The sequence below is a fragment of the Eublepharis macularius genome, chromosome 10 (genome assembly GCF_028583425.1).
Source record: "Eublepharis macularius isolate TG4126 chromosome 10, MPM_Emac_v1.0, whole genome shotgun sequence".
Classification (NCBI taxonomy): domain Eukaryota; kingdom Metazoa; phylum Chordata; class Lepidosauria; order Squamata; family Eublepharidae; genus Eublepharis; species Eublepharis macularius.
The window spans coordinates 1100834-1122229 of record NC_072799.1 but is presented as its reverse complement, the minus strand read 5'-3'; the positions used below and the strand labels follow the sequence as shown (position 1 = coordinate 1122229).

At 53.6% G+C, this 21396-nt stretch overlaps 2 protein-coding genes across 3 annotated transcripts in view; one reads left to right on the top strand and one right to left on the bottom strand.

The window, feature by feature from the left end:
* Positions 1–14683, bottom strand: part of EXOC6B (exocyst complex component 6B) — a 245827-nt gene extending 231144 nt beyond the window's left edge. For both annotated transcript variants that reach the window (XM_054989943.1, XM_054989942.1), the window contains exon 1: positions 14556–14683. In XM_054989943.1, coding sequence (XP_054845918.1) covers positions 14556–14659 — 104 coding nt within the window. In that variant the 5' untranslated portion in view covers positions 14660–14683. The remainder of the gene's footprint in view (positions 1–14555) is intronic.
* Positions 14684–17035: 2352 nt separating this feature from the next.
* SPR (sepiapterin reductase) lies at positions 17036–21101 on the top strand. The gene is made up of 3 exons (XM_054990506.1): positions 17036–17425; positions 18516–18806; positions 18896–21101. The coding sequence occupies exons 1-3, from the start codon at positions 17074–17076 to the stop codon at positions 19084–19086; spliced, it is 834 nt and encodes a 277-aa protein (XP_054846481.1). The 5' UTR covers positions 17036–17073; the 3' UTR covers positions 19087–21101.
* Positions 21102–21396: the final 295 nt, after the last annotated feature.

Below are 21396 nucleotides of genomic sequence, written 5' to 3'. Positions count from 1 at the left end.
CGGTGATGGAAAAGAAAACTTACCCTGAAGTGTATATATTTTGATATCTCGGGTATTGTGATTTATACAATTAGATACTAATTGGATTATTATTTTGCTTTAAATGATTATAAGGTTTTTTTGGAAGTTGGTAATGGAATAACGAACACAAATGGAGATTGAGGAGGAGATCCATTTCAAGGCCTATATATTCTGTTACAGTATAATTAAAACTAAAATAGACTAACAGTTTATTTAGTCAATAGTCTAACAGTTAAATAAAATAGTTAAATTAACAAGCTAAGATATTAAACTTTATTTAGAAGCATTATAAGGGTGATAGAAGGGGAAATTTACCCTTCCGTTATGTTTGGATGAAATTTTTTCATATATATAATAGTAAAATAGATTAACAGTTAAAATTAAAATAGTCAAACTAACAAACTAAATAACCTAATAAATTAACGGACCAAATACTTTTTCTGTAGGTTGAATATAATGCTGAATAGAAAATGTGTAAGTTGAGGTGCAAAAGTATGATATTCAGTTTTGATATATATTATGTTTATATTTCTTATGCAACTCAAATCTATTTTATATGTTTTTCTATTATAAGGTTCTATGCACTTTCTATTGCCATTGCTTTTTTTAAAAACTTCTATTTCTAACTAAATTTTAAAAAATTTAAAAAGGCAATCCAGTAAAATTCAAATCTAGTCAGCAGGCTAATCACAAGTGTGACTCAGCTAGTTAGCACTTGTAATTCCTGGGGAATCCTAGGCTCTGTTAAGACAGGCCCATTTTAATGAAATACAAATACTACGCCCTGGTTCAATGGTGGGGAGAGGTAGCATGAAACTTCGGACCAAGTCCCGATCTACCCGATGCCTGGGAGAAAAAAGCAACAGAGCCGGTCATTCTCGTCCTGCGGCTGAGTTCACTCGGCCTACGAAGGGGCACAAACTGCCACATGGAAAATGTCACTCTGCAGAAGAGGTGGGCTGTGAACACGTGAAGCGCCTGCTGGGGAATCAGAGCCTTGGTCCATCAAGGCCGGTATTGGCCACTCAGACTGGCAGCTCTCGGGCGGAGATCTTTCCCATAACCTCCTACCTGGTGCTCTTCTAACTGGAGATGCGGGGGGTTGAACCTGGGACCCTCTGCATGCCAAGCAAGAGGCTCTGCCACTGCGCTGGGTGAGGCCTGACCAAGAATCCGCTTCCAGCACCTGAGGGCCTGTGGGCTAAAGTGATACATCAGCTCCAGCCTCCACGTGAACCTTCTGGCTCTAAGCACTGGAAGTGCACCAGGGGAGCCCCTTGGCGAGGCCAGTGGGACCTGGGAGTGGAAAGGGGGGTTCTCACAGCAGCAACAGCTGCCACAACTGGCATAACTGCCCTTTTAGAGGTGTTGGTTATCATCACCAATGCCAATGCAGAGGGAAACAGCAAATGCATAGAAGAAACCCATTCACATGAGCTCACTACCAACCCTCTTCAGTCCAATACAGCAAGGGTGACCTTCTTCCAAATGAACTCCCCTCCCCCACTGGGCTGCCTGCTCCTCAGGACACTTTATGGGCCTCTCCTCTGAGCTGCACAAGGATGAAGCCTCCCTCTGGCCTGAGCACCATGCTCACCGGATGCTTCTCAGCCCGTCAGAAGACCAGTTAAGAGTTCAGGGCTCCAGGAGGCCCCCAACAAAGCTACTCTTGGGAGTTTTTAACACAGAGCCTTAGGCTCAGAATACTAGATGCTTACATTTTGGAATTTGAAATTTTCAACCAAAAATACAAAGCACAGTGAAGAAGGGACAGGTTCCAGAGGAGGAAGCCAAGAACGCTCATCTTTGCTCATCCTTTGATACCCCGAGGGATGGAAAAGACACCACACTGGCGCTGGCCACGGGTTCTCTCCACGGGCAATCCCTGCAGGCCTTTCACAAAGGGCTCTGAGGGCTTTGAGGGAACCAGCAGCCAGCGTAGAAATCATTCCCTGACCCAAGTGGAGGTCAAATTTCAGTCCAACATCAAGGAAGGGCAGGAACGCAAAAGGCAAGTCCACAGAGTCCAACTAGCTGGAAGAACAAGTTGGGAGGGGGCGGCAGGTGCTTCCAGAGGGGGACCCCAAGGACTGCCGGAGCGTATAAGGCCGTCAGACTACACTCCTGCAACAGAGGGTGAGCCACGGACCCTTCCACAAAAGACAGCCATGCTCCAGTGTGAACCGGCTTTTTAAAATGGATCATTTCACTATTAACAAACTCCTCTTTTCTGACCTGGCAAAGGAACATCACAAGCAAGCAGGGCTTGCCTTCTGCCAGGACGCACCCCTGCTTGCAGCACCAGGTGGGGTTTATTGATTTGAAACATTTCTATAGCCTGCATTTAGTTATGTTGCCACACACTCAAGGAAGAGCTTAGCCCTGACCGTTTGGGACAGTAGACAAGAGGGCCTTTCTCTGCTTTCCTCTCCCGCCTCCCCACAAAATAAGCAGTTCTTGCGGACCCTCATTTTAAAAAGAGGCATGGAAAGCAAGTGGGGGAGAGCAGAGGGGAGGTCATCAGAGGCTCTCTGCCTACTTCCAGTCCACTCCAACCCACAGCTGCATTACCTGCAAAAGTGCAGAGAGCTTCACCTGTCAGCGTGCTCAGCTACAGGCGATGCGCACTTACTGGCTTTCAGGCACACCATGAACAACAACAGGCATAACCTCTGGAGGGGCAAGAAGCCCCCCAATACTCACACACAAGGTGAAATGTGCCTTAAAAAATACGAGGAGTGTATTGCCCCTTGCAAGCCAGACATGAAAGGTCGCCAGGTGGTGGAGGAGGGGGGCGAGGAGGAGGTTGCAAGGGAGTAGACACTCCAACTCCTCTCTGGGCCATCTGACAACGGTGAAAAGCCCACGCGTGAATACAGCCCCTGGGTGGTCGCTGAAGCAGCGCCACTCTCGGGTGGCCTGTGTTCTCCTCGGGCGGGCGTCGTTCCCAAGGAAATGCTTCTGGACTCGAGGCTCGCTCATTCTCTCAGGGTTTCAGTCCAGAAAGGTCTGCTTTTTAAAAAGAAATCAGGCTCACCGTGGCCCAGTGATGGATTCTGAAAGTCACAAGCCAGTCTCACAAGCATAGATAGCCCATCACAAGAGCTCTGGAAGTTCAATAACCTGGGAGCAAAGGCTGCAGCAGCTACGGAAGTATTTCTGGCCCTCCAAAGGAATGGATTGATTTCATTTTCAATTTTCAAGCAGCTCTTTGACCATTTCCTCTGAGAAGCAATCTTCTAGATTTCCTCTAGGAATAGCTGCCCTAATTCAAATGCAACCATTTCTACCTTTATGTTGCATTCATTCTTTCCACGTTTTAGTAAATTTGGTGGGTTAATCAAGCTATAAAAGAGAGAGCGCAACCCCACTTCCGGAGGCAGCTCAGACTCTCTCAGACCCAGATGGACTGACACAGGACAGCTGAGGTCTTCTAACAAAATGCATTTGCTTTCTTAGTACCCGTCAAAGGTCTTTTCAAAGTCCTCAGTGAGTTTTAATTAAGTTACCAAATTCAAAGTGTAGGGGCTGAGGTTTACAAATTTGACATTAAATTCTAATGAGCAAGCTCACAGGTCTTGACAAGAATTTCCAGTATCTTAGAGTCCGTATCTTAGAGTCTCTCCACATGAGATGCCTTGGCACATGTTCGTCAAGTGTGGGAAGACGCAACGTTAGCTGGGAAATGTAGTTTAAAAAGACGGAGTAAGCAGAGATCGCTCCTCAGAGGGTTTAATTTCATCTTTTCCTCCCAAAGGCTCTGTCAGTTTCACTGCTCCAGTCTAAAACTGTTTGGGATGGCAACCAGAGGGCAGTGAGCAAAGGAAATGGGCTGGAGCTGCCTTCCAGAGCCACGCTTGGACCTGAAGAGGATATAATGGGCTGAAGTTTCCCTTCCAGCATTTCACAGCCCCTTCACACACCTCCAGTGTATAGCAAAGGCTTTGCCCTGCTGCCAGCTCTGTCTTTTTAAACTACCCTTCCCGGCTAACATTGCATCTCCCAACACGTATTCATCACATGTCAGATGTCTCGTGCAGAGAGACTGTTAGAATGGAGAAACTGGGGGAAGAGGAGGAAATACTTGCCTTGCAAAGCCCAAAATATTCCACATAATTCAAACTCACAGTTCCCAACTGACCAGAACAATTTGACAAATACACAAGAGAAACAGACTAGACCTTGCCTTAGTTCTGTTTTATGAAAGCATTTGTATCCTGCCTGACCCGCTCAGACAACAGGGCCAAGGCAGGACGCCTATTGCCACGGATTTCAAGTCAGATCTACCCCAGCGTCAGGCTCCAGCCAAGTTCAAAGCTGGGTGTATATCGAAAACAAGGACACGGACAAGCACTGAACCCACAGAAACCACGTTCCCCAGAAAGAAACGGGAAGGGCATATTGCTAAAAAGTTTAAATCAGGATCTTTTATTATTTGCAACTCTGAACTGAAGGACCAATCTTTGACATCAATAATCAAGAAAATATCACACAAACTATTTTAGATGAGAAATACATATGTCTTTGTGATTATGAAATTCCAGTGCATTCCATGTACCTTAAATATGATCTGATTTTCAATCATTTATATTTAGTTACATTTGAGAAATGTTAGGAGATTTGCAGAGCAATCTTAAGCAGAGTTACTCCAGTCTATGCCCATTGATTTCAATGATCTTACACTGGAGTAATTCTGCTTAGGACGGCACGCTTAATTTGTATTACATGCATATGTTCATTACTAGTTGGATTTAGTTTAGTATGTTTTTATATTCTAATATCTTGCTTAACTAAAAAGATTAGGGTTTGTTTCAATAAAGAATAAAGATTTAAAATCTTTTAAAAGTTTGTGTGCACACTTGATGGGAAAGAGTTAACAAGAAGAACCCACTTACAAATAATTTGTTCTGAGAAGCCAGTTCTCAAGAGAGATCCTTGTTATCAGACCTTATCCAAAACTCTGATGCTATCTGATCTGGGGAAATGAATTTTGCATACCGAACAGCTCGGAAGCTCCAATTAGGTATAGTTAAATCAGTCTGCTACAAGTGAGTCCCTGTCACCCACCATAAATCAATCACTGATTCAAGGCACCTTTCCCTGGTCTTAAGGCAGGCCAATCATTAATCCACCTCTTAATAAACCATCACTAGAGAAGAACGATGAGGCCATCCATCTTCTAGTCTGTAAGATGGTCACAGATCAACTCCAGGTCTTCCTGGATGACTCACCTGCTCTAGACTCCTCTCAGTCTGTTTTCAGGCCGGTTATAGGATGGCACTGGCGGCCTTAGTCAGAGGTGGTGCCTCTGGGTTGCTTTCCTGGATCTATCAGCAGCCTTTAATACTGAGGACCATGCCATCTTGTTGAGGTATCTGAAGATAAAACCATGGATTAAGGGACGTGCCTTTGACTGGTTTAAATCATTCCTTGTGGGCAGTGCTCAGAGGACTGCTGTGGGATACCAAGGCTTGCAGGGCCCCTCCCTTCACTAGGCTGCTCTGGCCTCATGGATCCATGCTATGGGTACCTCGATGCTAGGCTACTGTAATACACTGTACATGGGTCTGCCCTTGAAGACAACTCGGAAACTCCAGTTGGTCCAGAACACCGCAGCCCAGCTGCTATCAGGTATTAGGCAAAGTATGCATGTCTCACCCACTCTTCAGACACTCTGTTGGTTACCAATCACTTAACAGTTAAATTCAAGGTACTGGTTACAAAGCCCTTCATGGCTTAGAGGTCTGAAGGACCACCTCTCCCGCTAAGCACCACATCAGCTTCACTCATCTGAGGTGCCACCCTGAAAATGGGTCAAGTCGGCAATTACTTGTTCGTGTGTGTTCTCTGTGGTGGCTCCCACCCGTGGAACTGCCTGCCTGATGAGATCAGGAAGACCCCACCCCCACTTCTATCATTCTGCAGGAAGTGCCAAACAGAAATCCTCTGGAAAGCATTTTTAGAAAAGGATTCCAGCTGCAGCATAACCGAACAGTTCGGGAGGGCACCAGAAGGCCATGCCCAGTGCAGGTGTGGCTTTGACTGTATCGTCATGTACCTTTCTCATTCCACCTTGTATTGTTTACAGTATACCTTCCCTTAGACCGTTTGCTGCTTGCATTATTCTCTAATTCTGTAATCCTGGTCTTACTGGCTGTTCATTGGTTGTTTTATGATGCCTGATTATGCGGTTTTATATTCTGCAATCTGTCCTCTTTTTTTCCTAATCAAATATTTCAGACCAAGTTTTTGTTGCCAAATTAACATGGGACTTAGTAAACAAATGGTAAAAGTGAGTCAAAATAAATATGCTAAATGAGATCATGCTCTACTTAGAGCACCAGAAAAATTTTCCAGGAAGTTTTCCCAATTCACATTTTCCCAGCAAGGCTCCTGTGCCAATATACTTGGGGCGGAATTTCCATGACTGGCACGCCCCTGCAGAGAAGGTCCTCTCTGCAGCGGGCAAGGCAGAGACTCCAACACAGCCCCTGATGACAATCTCATCTGACACCACATAGTCATGTGTTTTATTTACTTGATGTATTTACTTTGTTTATACCCCTGCCATTCTCCTGAATGAGGACTCACAGCAGCTTAAATCCTTCCTCTCTCCTCTATTTTTATCCTCACAACAGCCCTCTGAGGTAGGCTAGAATGAGTGTGTGTGACTGGCTAAAGGTCACCCCGCCAGCTTCCATGCCAGAGTGGGCATCCGCACTTGGGTCTCCCAAATCCTAGTCCCACACTCTAACCCCTACAACACAATCGCAGATTTCAGACCATTTGGGGCTTTCTTGGCAAATTCCAGGCGCTCTGAATGGTGCCCTAGCTGAGGGCTGGATGAAATACGTTCACTTAGTAAGACCCAGTTAACTGGCTACCTTCGTAAAACTTCAGAACTTTTTTCAAAGGCAGCCCACATAAAACACATTGCGATAATCTAACCTGGATGTTATCATGGCACCGACAACAGCAGTCCCGTCACCACTGCAAGGAACAGCCGCAAAACCCAGCAAGCTAAGAGAGCAAAGCTGCGCAGAGTTCCAGCCTCCTACGGCCACTGAAACGGATGGGCTTAAAAAGGGGTAACTCTGCTCAGGGAACCACAGTAGGACGGCCCAAGGAAGCGCCTGGTTTCCACTGGCAGAAAACAGCCAGCCCAGTTCCCTGCCGTTCCAAGAAGCTGAGCTCTCTGAAGGAAGAGCGGGGTAAGAATATGCCGGATTTGTTAGCACCAGCAGCTCCTTTGGCTGAAGACATGTCTGCATGGGGACCAATGAGAAGCGTGCCCAGCAAGCAACCCCACCGAAGGGCCCTGCCTGCACCGGAGGGCATCACAGCTCCTTCGGGCACCAACTCTCGTCTTCCATCACAATTCCTGTTAGCAAGCCAGGCTCCAGCGACGTTTCCCAGCCGCCAGGCCAGGGGTCTGTGTCAGAGCCATCTCAGGAGGACTGCGATTCCTACAGCAAAGCCTGTTCTGGTTGCAGAGGATTCGCTCAGCGGATGGCTTTTCTGATGACCTCACCCCTTGAGCGGCGCTTTCCAAGGCAGCCCCTTTCCCGGAGCTTCAGCTGCAGCGCTGCACATGAAATCACCCTTCCGAGAGTGGGAGACAGATGCAGAAAGACCCACCACACAGCTTGCCTTAGCACAGCCAAGCAACCGTCTGCGCCACCAGAGCTCCAAGTTCAACATCTGTCGCACGTGCCCAAGAAACTAAGATTAGAAAGCCTTCACCACCACTCCGGCAACTATAAAACAGACAGGACCCACCAGCATCCTTGACAGATGGCCCCTGGACATTCCCTCTTTTGACTAAGCCTGAGCTCCTTCTCTCCAGTAACCCAGCGCCAGCAAGTCGCAGTTACTGCGCCTGTTCAGGAAAGAGGACACCGTTGAGCTCAAGAGGGAAACTGCTATCCACAGACCTGCAAGAGGGGCTGTGATGCCAGGACTGTCCCAAAGGAGGAATCATATTCCCACGTCTAATACCACAACGTGTTTTGAAAAGCTTAGCTCATTCATTTGCACAATGGTTTCCAGTCAGTAACCATTATCAAAATTTTTAGATGAGAAATGGCTGCACCACTCTCAGGCAAACAGCCTCTCAGCTGTGGCCTAGGAACGTTGCTTGTGTTCAGCTTATCAGAACCATAATAATTCCCTATTTATATATTTTGCAGCATACACAATCACTGCATGTGCAATTATATGCAGAGGACATGCAACTCTCCAGCTCTTCATCTCAGCAGAACATTAAGGTACTACAAGCATTACTAGTTATGGCGAAAATCCTTGTTCTATACTTGGAGGCTTCTGCCCCGCTCCCCAGTGGAGCCCTCCCCCTCCCCACTCAGGCAAACGGCCCTCGGGCAAGCAAGTGAAGCGCAGCCTGGCTCAGAGGCCGGGAGAGAAGTCGTTTCTTTGTCCCCCGTCCCCCCGGATCCCCAAAGAACAGGAACTGGAACTTGCCATCACCACCGCTTGCTTCTCTGTAACTTGCTTATTGCCTGCATTTGTCACTGAGACTCAAAGCGGATTACACAGTGCAAGTCAATAGGATCGACAGCTATGACAGGCAGCGAGCAATACAATAGGGTATGGGTTGCAGAAATGTGAAAAACAAACACATTTGAAAACAAGATCCTGCTTGGTGCCAAGAGGTACAACAACTGCGGGGTTCATTTTTCAGGGCATGAGCATGCAGCCAAGGCCGTGAGCAGGAACTAAAGCAGTGTGTCTTAATTAACTAAACCAGTTTTATTGCTACAATGCACATCTCTAGTTCCAGGATGAGAATGCAGGCTGAAAAAAGAAAAGGAACATAGAAGGGTTGCTAACCTAACTTACAAATCCTGGCATCTGCCCGTCTGCACAGTTCCACACAAGGCCACACACAAACAGAAGGGACCAACAGCTCCGTCTCTGATCCCTCCCCACAGGGGCCAAAAGAGGCCTTAGCCAATCTGGGCCTTCGGTTCTGGAACCCAAAGGTCTGCCAGGCCCACCTAAGCCAACAGAGAGGGGCTAACGTGTCAAAGAGAGGCCAGGTTCTCCCTCCTAGCTGTAAAGTCAAATCTCTCCAGCGTGAGGAGGCTTCTCCCAGCCTCTGCGTCTCCTCAGTGGGGTCAAGCACCATAAGTGTCATGTCCCACCTGCCCTCTGACCCGCATTCATTGTATATGCAAAACCAGGAATCTTCCGAGGCCACGGCACTTCCCGTTTTATGCACAACAAGGGCAGTCCTTTTCTCAAAGCCACACACATCAACAGGAAAATAAACAAATTCTGGCTCAGCCCGGTATTCCCAACTGGACAGAGACCAGTATGAATCCCATGATCGGCTGGCAATTCACCCCTGGCAGGAACAGGCAGCTGTCAAATTCCAAAGGGCAGAATTTGGGGAAATCTTCTATGAACCAGTTTGGTGTCGTGGTTAAGAGCGGCAGGACTCTAATCTGGAGAACCAGGTTTGATCCCCCACTCCTCCGCCTGAAGCCAGCTGGGTGACCTGGGGTCAGTCACAGTTCTCTCAGAGCTCTCTCAACCCCACCCACCTCACAGGGTGATTGTTGTAGGGATAATAACAACATATTTTGAAAACTGCTCTGAGTGGGCGTTAAGTTGTCCCGAAGGGCAGTACATAAATCAGATGTTGTTATTATTATGAACCCCGGTAGCAATGACTGCTATATTCTCATGCCCCGTCCAAGAATCACACAGATTCTTGTCGCCTTCTGAATCCCAGTTCAACTTTCCACCATACCCCCACGTGAAAAACAATCATTCTGAACAAGGAAGCAGCTTTATACAACAGCAGACCTCCAGGACACCCAGCCCGGGACCGCCTGCTGCCGCTGCTCTCCGAAGCCCCCGCCTGAACACCTGCAGCAGGGCTACCCAAGTGGAGGTGACAGAGGCTGGACCTTCTGCGCACACCGTACGTGGCTCTGCAGCTGAGGCGCTAAGGTCCTTGGAGGACAAGGCAAGAGGAACAAACGATGCAAAGATACACAAATTACAAACACGGCAAATAACTGCAGGAGCGGGACAGTGGCACGGCATTTATGTGGGCTGTTTGTGGTCTGCTTTTCTCCCTGAGAAGCAAGGCAGGTGACACGGTGTAAGTTATTAGGATCAATGGCTGGGATGTTCAATGAACAATACGATAGGATGATTACAGAAACTGGGAGGAGGGAAGCAGAAATCCAATACAGAGCTGAAACAAAACATACGTAATTTAACATAACGTATTAAACAACGCAGACACTACTACAGAAGTATAATCTATAGTGCCAATCTTCTTAGCAATGCATCTCTTTGAGCCATTTCTTCACAGTACAGCCCTCCAACCCATGTTAAAAAACCCTCCTGAATTTGCATGGTTTGCAGAAAGCCAGGTGAGCGGGAGCTTTCCTGACCTCTTCAGGCAGGCCGTTCCATACGGTGGGGAGGGGAGGGGGAATCACGGGGAATGTGAGTGTACAGTGGTACAACCCGAGCTCAGTAAGGACCACCAAGGAAGACTCTGCGGAGGAAGGCAATGGCAAACCACCTCAGCTTCTCACCTGCTCTGAGAGCCCCTTGCTGGGGTCTCCGTAAGTCGTTTGCCACCTGATGGCACACATGCATACCTAAATAAATATAAACCTTACATTAATGTTCAAGCCAATGTAACAGTCCTCAAGCATGATTTAATGTGGTAAACGCCACTGTTCGGACCCACAGTTCTACCAAGTTAGGGGCTCCAATCTCCCGGTCGGTCAAGTCAGCTTACCAACCCCAGGGCTTTTAGTGGCCCCAGAGGGGCTAATTCGTGAGTGAGATGTTGAAGTTTACAGGTGGGAATCAAAGAAAATACACACGTCATTCCAGTCACTCACGCACGGTAATCCCTACGCCACAATATCCCACAATCAGGTAGCATTTAAGAAGCCAATGCCCAAATTACATCTCCCCCCCCCCCTGCAGAACTCCTTTCATTTTTCTTTAATCTTGTTGCCTGAATTTTCTCATATCTCAATTTTCTTTCGATTGTTGACTTCCTTGGAGGCCTGTGGCAAGGCTCCATATGCCTAGCCAGGCTCCTGTGCTCCTTCTGGAGAATGGGGCACGTGGATCACTGCCAGCAGGAGAGCAGACCCTCCCTTTTGTGCAAACTTCATACCAGACTCACTCTTCACACTTCCTCATGACACAGAGGCAGGCAAAAGCAAGGCAGCCAGTTTTTCGTGGTCCTGTAAAATAGTTGTTGGCGAGGTGGCCAACCAGGAAGAACTACAAAGGGTTGACAGGGCAACTGGCAGAGAAGTGCTAGTTGTGGGGCTGAAGGGGAAATGGAGCTCTAGGCCTACAGCCAACATCCAAACCTGCCCTCAAGCCATTTCCACCTAGGAGGAGCCTGACAGAGCTGCATTCAGCTGCTCCGTACACCTCAGGGCTCCCAGGTTCCGCGCAGAGGGAAGCTGAAATCCCGGCATTTAAACAGGAGGAGCTTCGTGTGCAAAGTCCAGTGGAAGAGTGATGCCTCCCAACCCACCCCATTTCTTTGACCACCACACCCCCGAGGTGCCTGCAGGGCCAGGGCCAGCTTGGTTTACAGAAGAGACAGCCACGTAGGGATTCAGGTTGAAGCAAAGGTGCCTTTTAAATGAAAATGCCCTCCAGGGAAAGGGGCAAAGCCAAAGGTGCTGTTCCTCCAGCAGAATGGCACACTCACTGGCAGGAGGAGGGGGAGCTTCATGCCACTTCACCGCTACACGCACACCCGGCTCATGAGGGTCCCCTGCTCTCCAGCAGCAGAATTTCAGGGGCTGCCATGGAGACAGGGAGGCAGGGAAGGCCCACTCTGTGAGCCCCACTCTGGGATCCAGCCCAAGTTTTTCCCATCACCCAGGAGCCAGGCCGCTTTGGGTACCGAGAGGGGCAGGTGACTGGGATTCTCCACCCCCCTCGCCAAAGACACAGGCTGCCAACTAAAATCATCTGGGACAACCGGCAGCAATTAGTGGGATGTAAGACGAGGCATCAGCTCCTCCTTCTCCAGAGGCAGGTTTGGCAGCAGCTACCGCAGTCCCCAAACGGTGCAGGTGAGTGGAGGGGCAATGGCTGCATTCCCAGCTGTGCTTCTGTTAACTCTCTGGAACAGGAGAGAGGAGCTGGCAACTGTCCTCTGCAGGCGAAGAGCTGCTTCCTCTGAAGAGGGCACCACAAGAGGCACTGGGAAACGCTCAAGAGAACAAAGGCCCCATTAACAGAGCAGAAGCACTAACTCCCATCACCACCGGCCTCGTAACTCAACCCACAACTGTGGTCTTGAAATCAGCATCACGAAACGACTCCCAAAGCCACTGCCTAAGAGTCCATGGCAGAGGTTTGTGCCTGGCACTTGATCTCCAATCAAAGCTCTCTACAGTTATCAAAGAACAGGAACAATTATAGAAATACTTGGGGGGAGGCAGCCGTCAGACTCAAGAGGCAAGCACTTCACTGTACAGCCCAAAATAATCACATGGCAGCCCTCTGCAGGGAGACAGCACTAGCAAAGAGGTGACAGAAATCAACAGGCCCCAGAAGCCTGCTCCAGATCTCAGCCTCCCTCTTCCTGCTGAAGGGCTACAGCTGTGAAAACTGCCAGAAACACCCAGAGGGGGGACTGGGAATCAGCAGAAAAGCAACAGAAAGGCGACCTGTGTGGAGCTCTGGCATAATCACAGCTGGATGCCAGCAACAGCCAAGCACACTTTATAGCACTACAGCAATGGTGAGAAGCGAGTGAAGCACAGGACTGCTGAGCTGCCACTGGGGTCTGGCTGCTTCCGTCTTAACGCTTGAGGGTGCTGACACCCACCCACGGGATGCATCGCTGGAAGGTTTCTTTCCTCCACTCAGGCACCCTCGCAGACTTTGAGCCTGCTGCCCTTCAGCATTCATCAAGAAAGGAATATCCAGCTGAAGATCAAGGACAACCAATTCCAACATCTCCCATTTCCACTGTCCTGAGATGTCATGTCTTCACCAACTCACCTGCCTGACAAAATCCCTCTTTAGGCCTGGCTTGAGGATCCCTTGCTCAGGCCTTCACCTGCTCCCTTCCCAGCTACTCTCTGCAAGGCAACTCTCTCTCAAAGCAAGTCAAGGCCACCCATCACTGCCACCTTCAGACTTCCTCTCCCATTTTATTCCTTTGCTTTGCAACAGAAGACATCAAGCAGCCCTTGAAACTGACAATAGGGGCTCCCTGGGATTCCCCTTCTGGCATTCCATTTATTGAATCCTGCCTCAGTCTGAAGAGACAAGGAAGCTACCCAGATGGCTTCCAAAAGCAATCTGAGGGATCCCCAGGTGGGAATTCCTGATGCATTGTGTGAAAAGAGACACCCAGGTTATATGGTCATTTGCGCCTATGTAAACCTCATATGGGGCAAGTGATTTCAGTGTGCACATTTTCAGCACCTGCGATAGAAGAAAATTACCAAAATGTTGCTGTGAACAACAAGAATGGGGTCATTTTGGATCAGGAAAACAGCAGCAGGGTCAGCTACCTGGAACACGTGAGCCTCAGATTCGAGTCCTCTGCCTTAGATCCCAGAAAGTTTTCGGACTCTTTGGGACCAGGAAGCCCTAAGGACTGGAATCTCCCGTACAAGCCTCCTCGTCGACCAAGGTCGTCCTAAGACTTGCTCCATGGGCCCAGCTGTCCAAAATGCTCCAGGGGCCAATCTGACAGGGTCTTTTCCGTGGGGGTGCCAAAGCCATGGAACACCCCCTCCCCCAGAGGGGATTCACAAGACTCCCTCACAGCTGGTGTTTGAAGGAGCAGGTGAGGCCTCTCTTGTCCGGGGGGGGGGGGGCAAGGAAAGAGGTGCTTCCACCCCCGGAACAGCAACAGGATACAACCTTTTGTGGCAGCTTGGTTTGAGTTGTTTACCAAATGAGCTAAATTCATTTTGTGATCTGTTGTAGTCGCTGTTTTGTTGCCATCTTGAGAAACGAGAATGGAATACGCACATTTCAGTAATGAATAAACAAATACATTATAAGACACCCAGCAATTCCAGGCCTTGCTTAAGGAGGCATTTCCCACACGCACAAAAAACAGGGCCACGTTTAAAGTCCTGGCCCCCGTATCTCAAAAGAGGAGCCCAAGCCTACAGGCGCCTGCCTACACGGCTTCTTTCGGAAGCCCATTCCACAGGCCTCCCTTCCCGGAAGGGGTCGGAGGAAAGCAACCCCTCAAAGGAGGGCCGGGGCAGAGCCCCCGGGCTAGGGGAAGGGCCGGGGAGCCTGCGAGGGGGCAGGAGGCGGGTTGAGAAGGGCGGAGAGAGGGACCTGGCTCTTAGCTGCCGGGCCCAAGGGAAGGCCCCTTTGCCCCCTGAGCAATTCCGTGGCGGGGTCCACTGCCAGAGGCCGCCGGCCCAAGAGAGCTTCCATGTCCAGGGGCAGTCCACCGCCGGGGGAGGGAGGCCTGCCTGCCCCGCCCCCGCCAGGCCCGAGGCGGTGTCGCCATGGAAACCGAGCCCCCTCACCTGAGGGTGGGCCCGATGCAGGCCGTGTCGGTGCTGTCCACCTCGCGCAGGATGCGCTCGTGCTCGGACGCCGTCTCCAAGCTCTCCGCCTCCGCCTCCGCCATCGTCGCCCCGGCCCGGCCCGGCCCAGCGCGGACCGACCAGGGCGGACCAGGCCACGCCCCCTTCCCCCGCCCTCCAGCCGTCGCAATGGCAACGGCGCCGCTTGGCCTTTCGGGAAACGGAGTCCTCGGGCCCGCGAGCCGCGTTCCTTGGTGGCCTCTCTAGGCGGGCCAGCTCTGTGGCCATCACCCTCTGGGCAAGAGAAGCGGAAACCCCAGTTCCGTTCAGGACCGGAAGCGCTGAGGAGTGGGCAGCCCTGCCTCCCTGTAACATTTCGGGAGGACCTGAAGAGGGCGCGCTAGGGGAGTAGACTTCGCTGCTCTCTGCGGCTGCAAGAAGGGGAGTCCCTGAGCTCTTTAATCCAGAGGAGTTGGCCGTGTTAGTCTGTAGTAGCAAAATCAAAAAGAGTCCAGTAGCACCTTTAAGACTAACCAATTTTATTGTAGCATTAGCTTTCGAGAACCACAGCTTTCTTCGTTGCATCTGATGAGAGCTGTGGTTCTCGAAAGCTTATGCTACAATAAAGTTGCATCTGATGAAGAGAGCTGTGGTTCTCAAAAGCTTATGCTACAATAAAATTGGTTAGTCTTAAAGGTGCTACTGGACTCTTTTTGATTGAGCTCTTTAAGGCGTCGGTCTTACCGTTGCTTATGCTCCGTTTCAGCAGTTCCTCAACCCTGTGTTGGATTTCCGCTGATTTTAAGTATTTTTTAATTTTAAACCTTCGCAAATTTGCATGTATATACCCATTGCGTGTTTACTGAAACGTCTTTGAAACTGGCCCCACTGACTCACTCTGTGCAATCCGTCTTGAGTCTCAGTGAGAAAGGCGGACTATAAATGACATAAATGATATAAAATAAATCGAGTTGCTGGAGGTCTTTTAAGAGATCCCCCCACTCCTGCCTCCAGATCAGAGCGGCTGCTGCCTGCCCCCCTGCAGCCTCCATGTTCCCATCGTGCAGGTGCGCAGACTGAGGGAAGCTTCCGACCGAGAGGCCAGCAAACACCCCCACACCCCACACCGCTGACATTGGGGCAGCATTGCACACGGGAAGGGGCTTTCATCATCATCATCATCATCATCATTATAACAACAAGACTGTGCTTGTATGCTGCTCTTCTAGACAGCTGAGTGCCCCACTCAGCGTGGTGAACAAAGTCAGTGTCAATATTATTTATCCCCAGAAAACAGCCGGGGATCTGGGGCTGAGAGGAGTGGCTGACCCAGAGACACCTGCTGAGCTCAGGGCAGAAGTGAGGATTCACAGCCCAGCCATGTAACCGCTACGCTACAGCATCAAGCAAGCAGCTGCAAGCATGGGGGGCTCAGGACCAGAAGGGGGGCTTTTCCCTCTCCCCTTGTTTTGTTTTAACATCCTGCCTGATGCGGGCTTCCACCCTGCGTTGCAAAGGAATCACCACAGCAGCGTGTTGTAGTAAAAAACACAACGGGAGTCCTGCTATGGCACCCTAAAGACCCATAACAGGCCCTTCGAGGGCAGTTCCATGTGAACCACTCGCTGCTGATTCTGTTTCTGTTCGGGACACCCTCCCCCGAGCTGACTCTGTGACACACACCCGGTGTGTCCTTCAGGGGCACCGGCCGTTTCCCCCCTGCCTGGAAGGCAGAATGTCCATAGCCCAGGATTGCCCCCAATAAGCCGGGTGATTCCTGGAAGACGATCCGAAAGGCCTCCTCGCCGCAGGGCCAGCGGCAGAAGCAGGTCCGACTTGCCTGACCGCAAGTTCCGAAGCTGCACTTTTGTTTCCAAAGCAGCCTCGAAAAGCAGCACGGGGCCCTGGGAAAGCCAGCAACGTCTCCGGAGAGGAGGCAGGAAGTGTTCCGAAGGAATGAAGGAATCGAAGGAAGGAACGGCTGGCAGCGGCGGGCACGTAACCCGCGCAGTGGCCGAGGGCTCGCAGGTCTTGTCCGGCCGCCGTCCCGCACAAAGGCGGTCCCCGGCGCGTGGGAAATCCGCCCTCCGGCTCCGGCTCTTGTCTCCAGAGAGCCTTTTCCTTCCAGCCCAACGGCCAAACGCTGCGGCAGATGCGGCCGCCCTGCAGGGGAGCCGCCTGGAGCGCCACGGCCCCGGGAGCCTCCGCCGCGCGCTCGCCCTCCCCGCCCCTGCCGGAGCCCGGCTGGAACCCGCGCGAGGCGCCTCGCCCCGCTGGGGGGGGGGGGGGAACCAGGGCTGGCCTCGCCCCCTCCGCCGCGGGCTCCAGGCCGGGCGAGTCCTTTGGCGGCGGGCCCGGGAGGGGACTCGCTGAGCCGGCCCGCGGCCCGCCCGGGACCCTCCCGCTCAGCTCTTGGCCGCCCGGCGGGAGGAGCCGCGGCCCGGGCCCGCCCCCCGCAGCGCAGCGCAGCGCAGCGCAGCGCCCCTCGGCAGCCGGGAGCGGAGCAGCGCGGCGCGCCATGGCGGAGGCGCCGGGGCCGGGGCCGGGGCCGGGGTGCGGGCCGGGGGGCCTGGGCCGGGCTCTGTGCGTGGTGACGGGGGCGTCGCGCGGGCTGGGGCGCAGCGTGGCGCTGGCGCTGGCCCCGCGGCTGGCGGGCGGCTCGGCGCTGCTGCTGGTGGCGCGCTCGGCGGCGGCGCTGGGGCGGCTGGAGGGCGAGCTGGCGGCCGCCTGCCCGGCGCTGCGCCTGCGGAGCCTGCCCGCCGACCTGGCCTCGGAGGACGGCCTGCGCCGCCTGCTGCGCGCCGCCCGCGCCCTCGCCCCGCCGCCGCCCGCCGCCCGCCTCCAGCGCCTCCTCCTCGTCAACAACGCCGGTGAGCGCGGGCGGGCGGGCGAGGCCGCTTTGCGCCGGGCGGCGGCGGCGGCGGGGCCGAGGGGCTCGGGCGGACGCGCAGCCGGTCTGTCCAGCAGGTCCTTTGCCGCCGCCCCCCCCCCCCGCCGGACTTCTCCCGGGAGGCCGATGGCCCGGCTGCTGCCCCCCGCCCCTGGGCCGGGCCAGCCCCCAAGCGGAGAGGGCTGGGCGGGCAGGCGGCGCTCCCCGCTTTGGGGAGGGGGCAGCATTTGCAGGGCGGCTCCCCACCCCCCCACCCCCGGGAAGTGGCTCCTGTAAAGCTGCTAGAAATTCTCGCGAGTAAGGAGAGCCCGGCCTCACTCCCCGGAAGGCCTCCAAGGCAGCGGCCGGGCTGCAGCTCCAGCACTTGGGCGCCTGCCCCGCGGGCCCGGATCGGGCGCAGAATGAAGGGGGACGAGAGCCCTGGACGACGGAGCCCACGGGGAGGGGGGCCATTCTTGCCGGCCAGGGAGGGGCGCAGGCAGGCAGCAGAGACTCGCCCCTCTCCTTCGGCCCTTCCCCGGGGGAGTGGGACCCTGCCAGGGCACTGCCTGCCACCGGCTCTCCCCACCCCCTCGTGCCCTGGGGACACAGCCGTGACACCTCTCAGGCCGTGACCTGCGTGTCCTGGGGTCTGCTTCCTTCCTCCCTAAAGCTTCTGTCCGCAAAGCAAAGAGCCCCTCCTGTCTTTCCTCCACCTTGTCGGAACAGACAGTGCCACGGGAGAGCCCAGGAGCGCCGCCTTTGGATGTCTCGTGTGGTTCCGAGTGCCGCTCGGCCTGGGCCTGAACTGTCCCGCTGCGTGTGCCGTGCTCTGGCCCCTCCGGAGATGGCCCCTTGCCTGGGCTCCCCACCAACCCTGCCTGGTTTGACCCTCCGCCCTGACTTGACTGAAGAGGGTGGGGGCCTCTGTCCGGGCAGGTGGGCCCCTGCAGTCCTCTGGTCATGCGGCTGCTCTGTGAGGATCTGCTGCGGCAACATTTCACTTGGGCTTTGCTGGTGATGAGGCCGCTCTTTCCACAGAGGCAGATTGGCTTGCTCGCACAGCCTGCTCCTCTCTTCTCCTCTCCTAGGCTCCCTTGGCGATATTTCCAAAGCCTTTGTGGACTTCACCAGCCCGGCGGAAGTCAACAGCTACCTGATGCTCAACGTCACCTCCGCACTGTGCCTTACCTCCTCCCTGCTGAAGGCCTTCCCCGCGGAGCCGGGCTTGTGCCGAATGGTGGTGAACATCTCCTCGCTCTGCGCCCTGAAGCCCTTTAAGAGTTGGACCCTCTACTGCACGGGGAAGGCTGCCCGCGACATGATGTTCCGAGTTCTGGCAGCTGAAGAGCCAGACGTCAGAGTGCTCAACTATGCGCCAGGTGAGGCCCGGCATGCTCCTCTCCCGCCCCCCCCCCCGCCCCCCAGGGCATCCACTTTACACTCTTGTGGTTGTCCTTTCTTTCCCCAGGCCCCCTGGACACTGACATGCAGGAACTGGCACGCACCAAGTCCGGGGATCTGGAACTACGTGAGCAGTTCCTCCTCATGAAGCAAAAGGGGCAACTGCTAGACTGTGACGTGTCGTCCCAGAAGCTGCTGCGCCTCCTTCTGGAGAACACCTTTGAATCGGGGGCTCATGTCGACTTCTACGACCCCTGAGCATCCGGACTCGTGCCCTGCTCCAGGCACCACCTCCGCTCTGGCTGCTGTGAAAGACTCTTTCAGGTGCTGCCCAGAAGTGTTATCTTCTCTGCCCATGCCATGCTGTGAATGTGTTATGCAGAGCCTTGTGCCGTGATGGCGCGGAAGCACATGGGGGACGTCTCTCTCTCTCTCTCTCTCTCTCTCTCTCCCTCCCTCCCTCCCTCCCTCCCTCCCTCCCACCCCCCACCTCCCGCTGTATGAAAGGAAGGGGTCTGGCATAACAGGGAGGGCCCTTTTGTGTCCCCCACATATGGGAAGCTGATGGCTCAGCACAGGGCGCAAAGGCAAGGGGCCCCCTGCCAAGCCATTCCACGGCAGCTTGGACGGGGCAGATGCCCAGCACGGAGTGTGTCGGTGGCAGCACTGCTGTTCCCTTCAGGGCAGAAGTTGGCAGTCTGCTGTCGGTTTGGGGAGAGGGAGCAGGTGGGGGGAATGCTTGTGGTAATCGTGGCAGGTAGGGCGGGGAGTGGCAGGGCCCGCTCAGTGTGGAGGCAGACGAGGGTGAAGATGGCGTTCCCCGGAGAAGGCTGGCCTCTTTGGGCGTGAGTCTGAGGCAGGGCCATTGAGCCTTTGCTCTTTCCAGGGCCATTTTGGCAGCCAGGGTGGGGGCATCAGCGGCTGCCAAGAGGTCCACGGGGTGGCCAGGCATGAGGCAGGCCAGCCTGCAGTGTGCATGTGTCACCTTTAGGAACATGGAAGTGGGGCTGAGGGAGGGCAGAGCGCTGAAAGCGAAGGGGGAGGGCAGAGGGCACCGACTTGGCCACCTGCCTCGACTCTGCAGGAGGCTGTTGCTGCCCCCCTTCTCTGCACTTCGGCCTCATGGCCTGAGCTTCTCTGCCACTCCTTGTGGCCTGGGTGGCCCCTGCAGCTGGGCAGTGTCATGTCCCTTGCATGTGCTCTCTTTGCGCTGTGCGCTCACACACACACACACACACACAAAGGCAGCCTGACTTGTTTGTTCTGACGTTGCTTCCTCCCTGAGCCTGTCCTATGAGCAGCAGCTGCTGGCAGCTCAGCCCCCAGCCTGCAGGGGCCGGCCTGGCTGTCCTTCTCAGCCAGCTGGCAAGGGGTTTGCGTGAGGGCACGCTCCGGAGAATCCCTCCGTACGAACCAGGAAGAGCCGGTCGAAAGCAAAGCCTCTTCCCTGCACTTGCTGCTTGTACGCAGGGATTTTCATATTGCTCCTGAGTAGTCGCATGGTACTTCAGCAACGGGAATATTACAGGCCAGGCACTGACGGCTGTCCTCCGTGGGGCCCGGGCTGGAGGGAATCACTCCAAGGTGTCTGTCCCCTTCCGCTGACTGGCCCTTGGCTGCTGGAGCGCCTCCCCGTGCAGCCCCCTCTCACTTCCAGGGCGCTCGGTCAGCTGCCGCGCTTCCTGGATTGCCCTTTGGCCAGGTCTGTGTGCTGGCTGGCCTCCACTGGCCATCGTGCTGCTGGGCTGGGCTGGGCCGGGATCTTCTCTTCCCCTGCAGCCAGCCTGGGGGTGCCGAGGCCACTTCTGGAATATGACCTGCGGCCCTCTCTCTGGCTCCAGTTGTTGCCCACACTTTTCCCCCGTGCCTTTTTATGCAGTTGTGACTTGCGGCAGCTGTTAGAAAGGCCGGGCCCTTGGCAAAGGAGGGCTCCATGAAGAGACAGGGCATGCCCAGTTGTGCCCTGGTCTAAACTTCCTTGTAGATCCTGGTGCGTTCCTCATCCCTGTATGACTCTTCGCCCCACAAATACGTTGCTACGCCAGCAAGGCTCTGCCGCTTTGCGTGTGTCGGCCAGACAGCTGCGCTCAGGCCCAGAGTGCTCCGTGCAGTGTGCTCGTGTCTTCATTGTGCAGAAACGATGCTTGTGTTTGAACTGAAGTCCTCAGCCAGCACCTGCGTTCATTCCAGGCGAGTGCCGACCTTGATGTGCGTTGGACCCCAGTGGGGAATGATACATGAATAAACCTAAGACAGGCCTCTGAACAAATGGATAGCTGCCTCTGAGTGTGTGAAGGTTATTTGGTGACAAGTCCAGCAGCTGCTGCTAAAGCAATTCTAAAATACTTGCACAGCCCGTTATCTCCAATGGCCAATCAGATGCTCTGCTGGGTGTAGCGCCACTTTGCCACACCCACTTTCTAAGAACAGTTGGCAGGCACCATGGTGCCCGGGGGCACTGTGCTGGGGACCCTTGCATTGTGGCATGATTATTCCAAAATGCTACAAAAGCATAGGTCACTGGCAAAACCATCCTTTCCCCTGGCAAGGGCTGAAGCTGGCATACCA

What these genes read in the sequence shown, in the direction of transcription:
- SPR (XM_054990506.1), top strand. Translation starts at nt 17,074, where the DNA reads ATGGCGGAGGCGCCGGGGCCGGGGCCGGGGCCGGGGTGCGGGCCGGGG. An exon ending in CCTCCTCGTCAACAACGCCG is followed by an intron (nt 17,426 to 18,515) that starts GTGAGCGCGGGC and finishes CTCCTCTCCTAG; the next exon opens with GCTCCCTTGGCGATATTTCC. An exon ending in AGTGCTCAACTATGCGCCAG is followed by an intron (nt 18,807 to 18,895) that starts GTGAGGCCCGGC and finishes TTCTTTCCCCAG; the next exon opens with GCCCCCTGGACACTGACATG.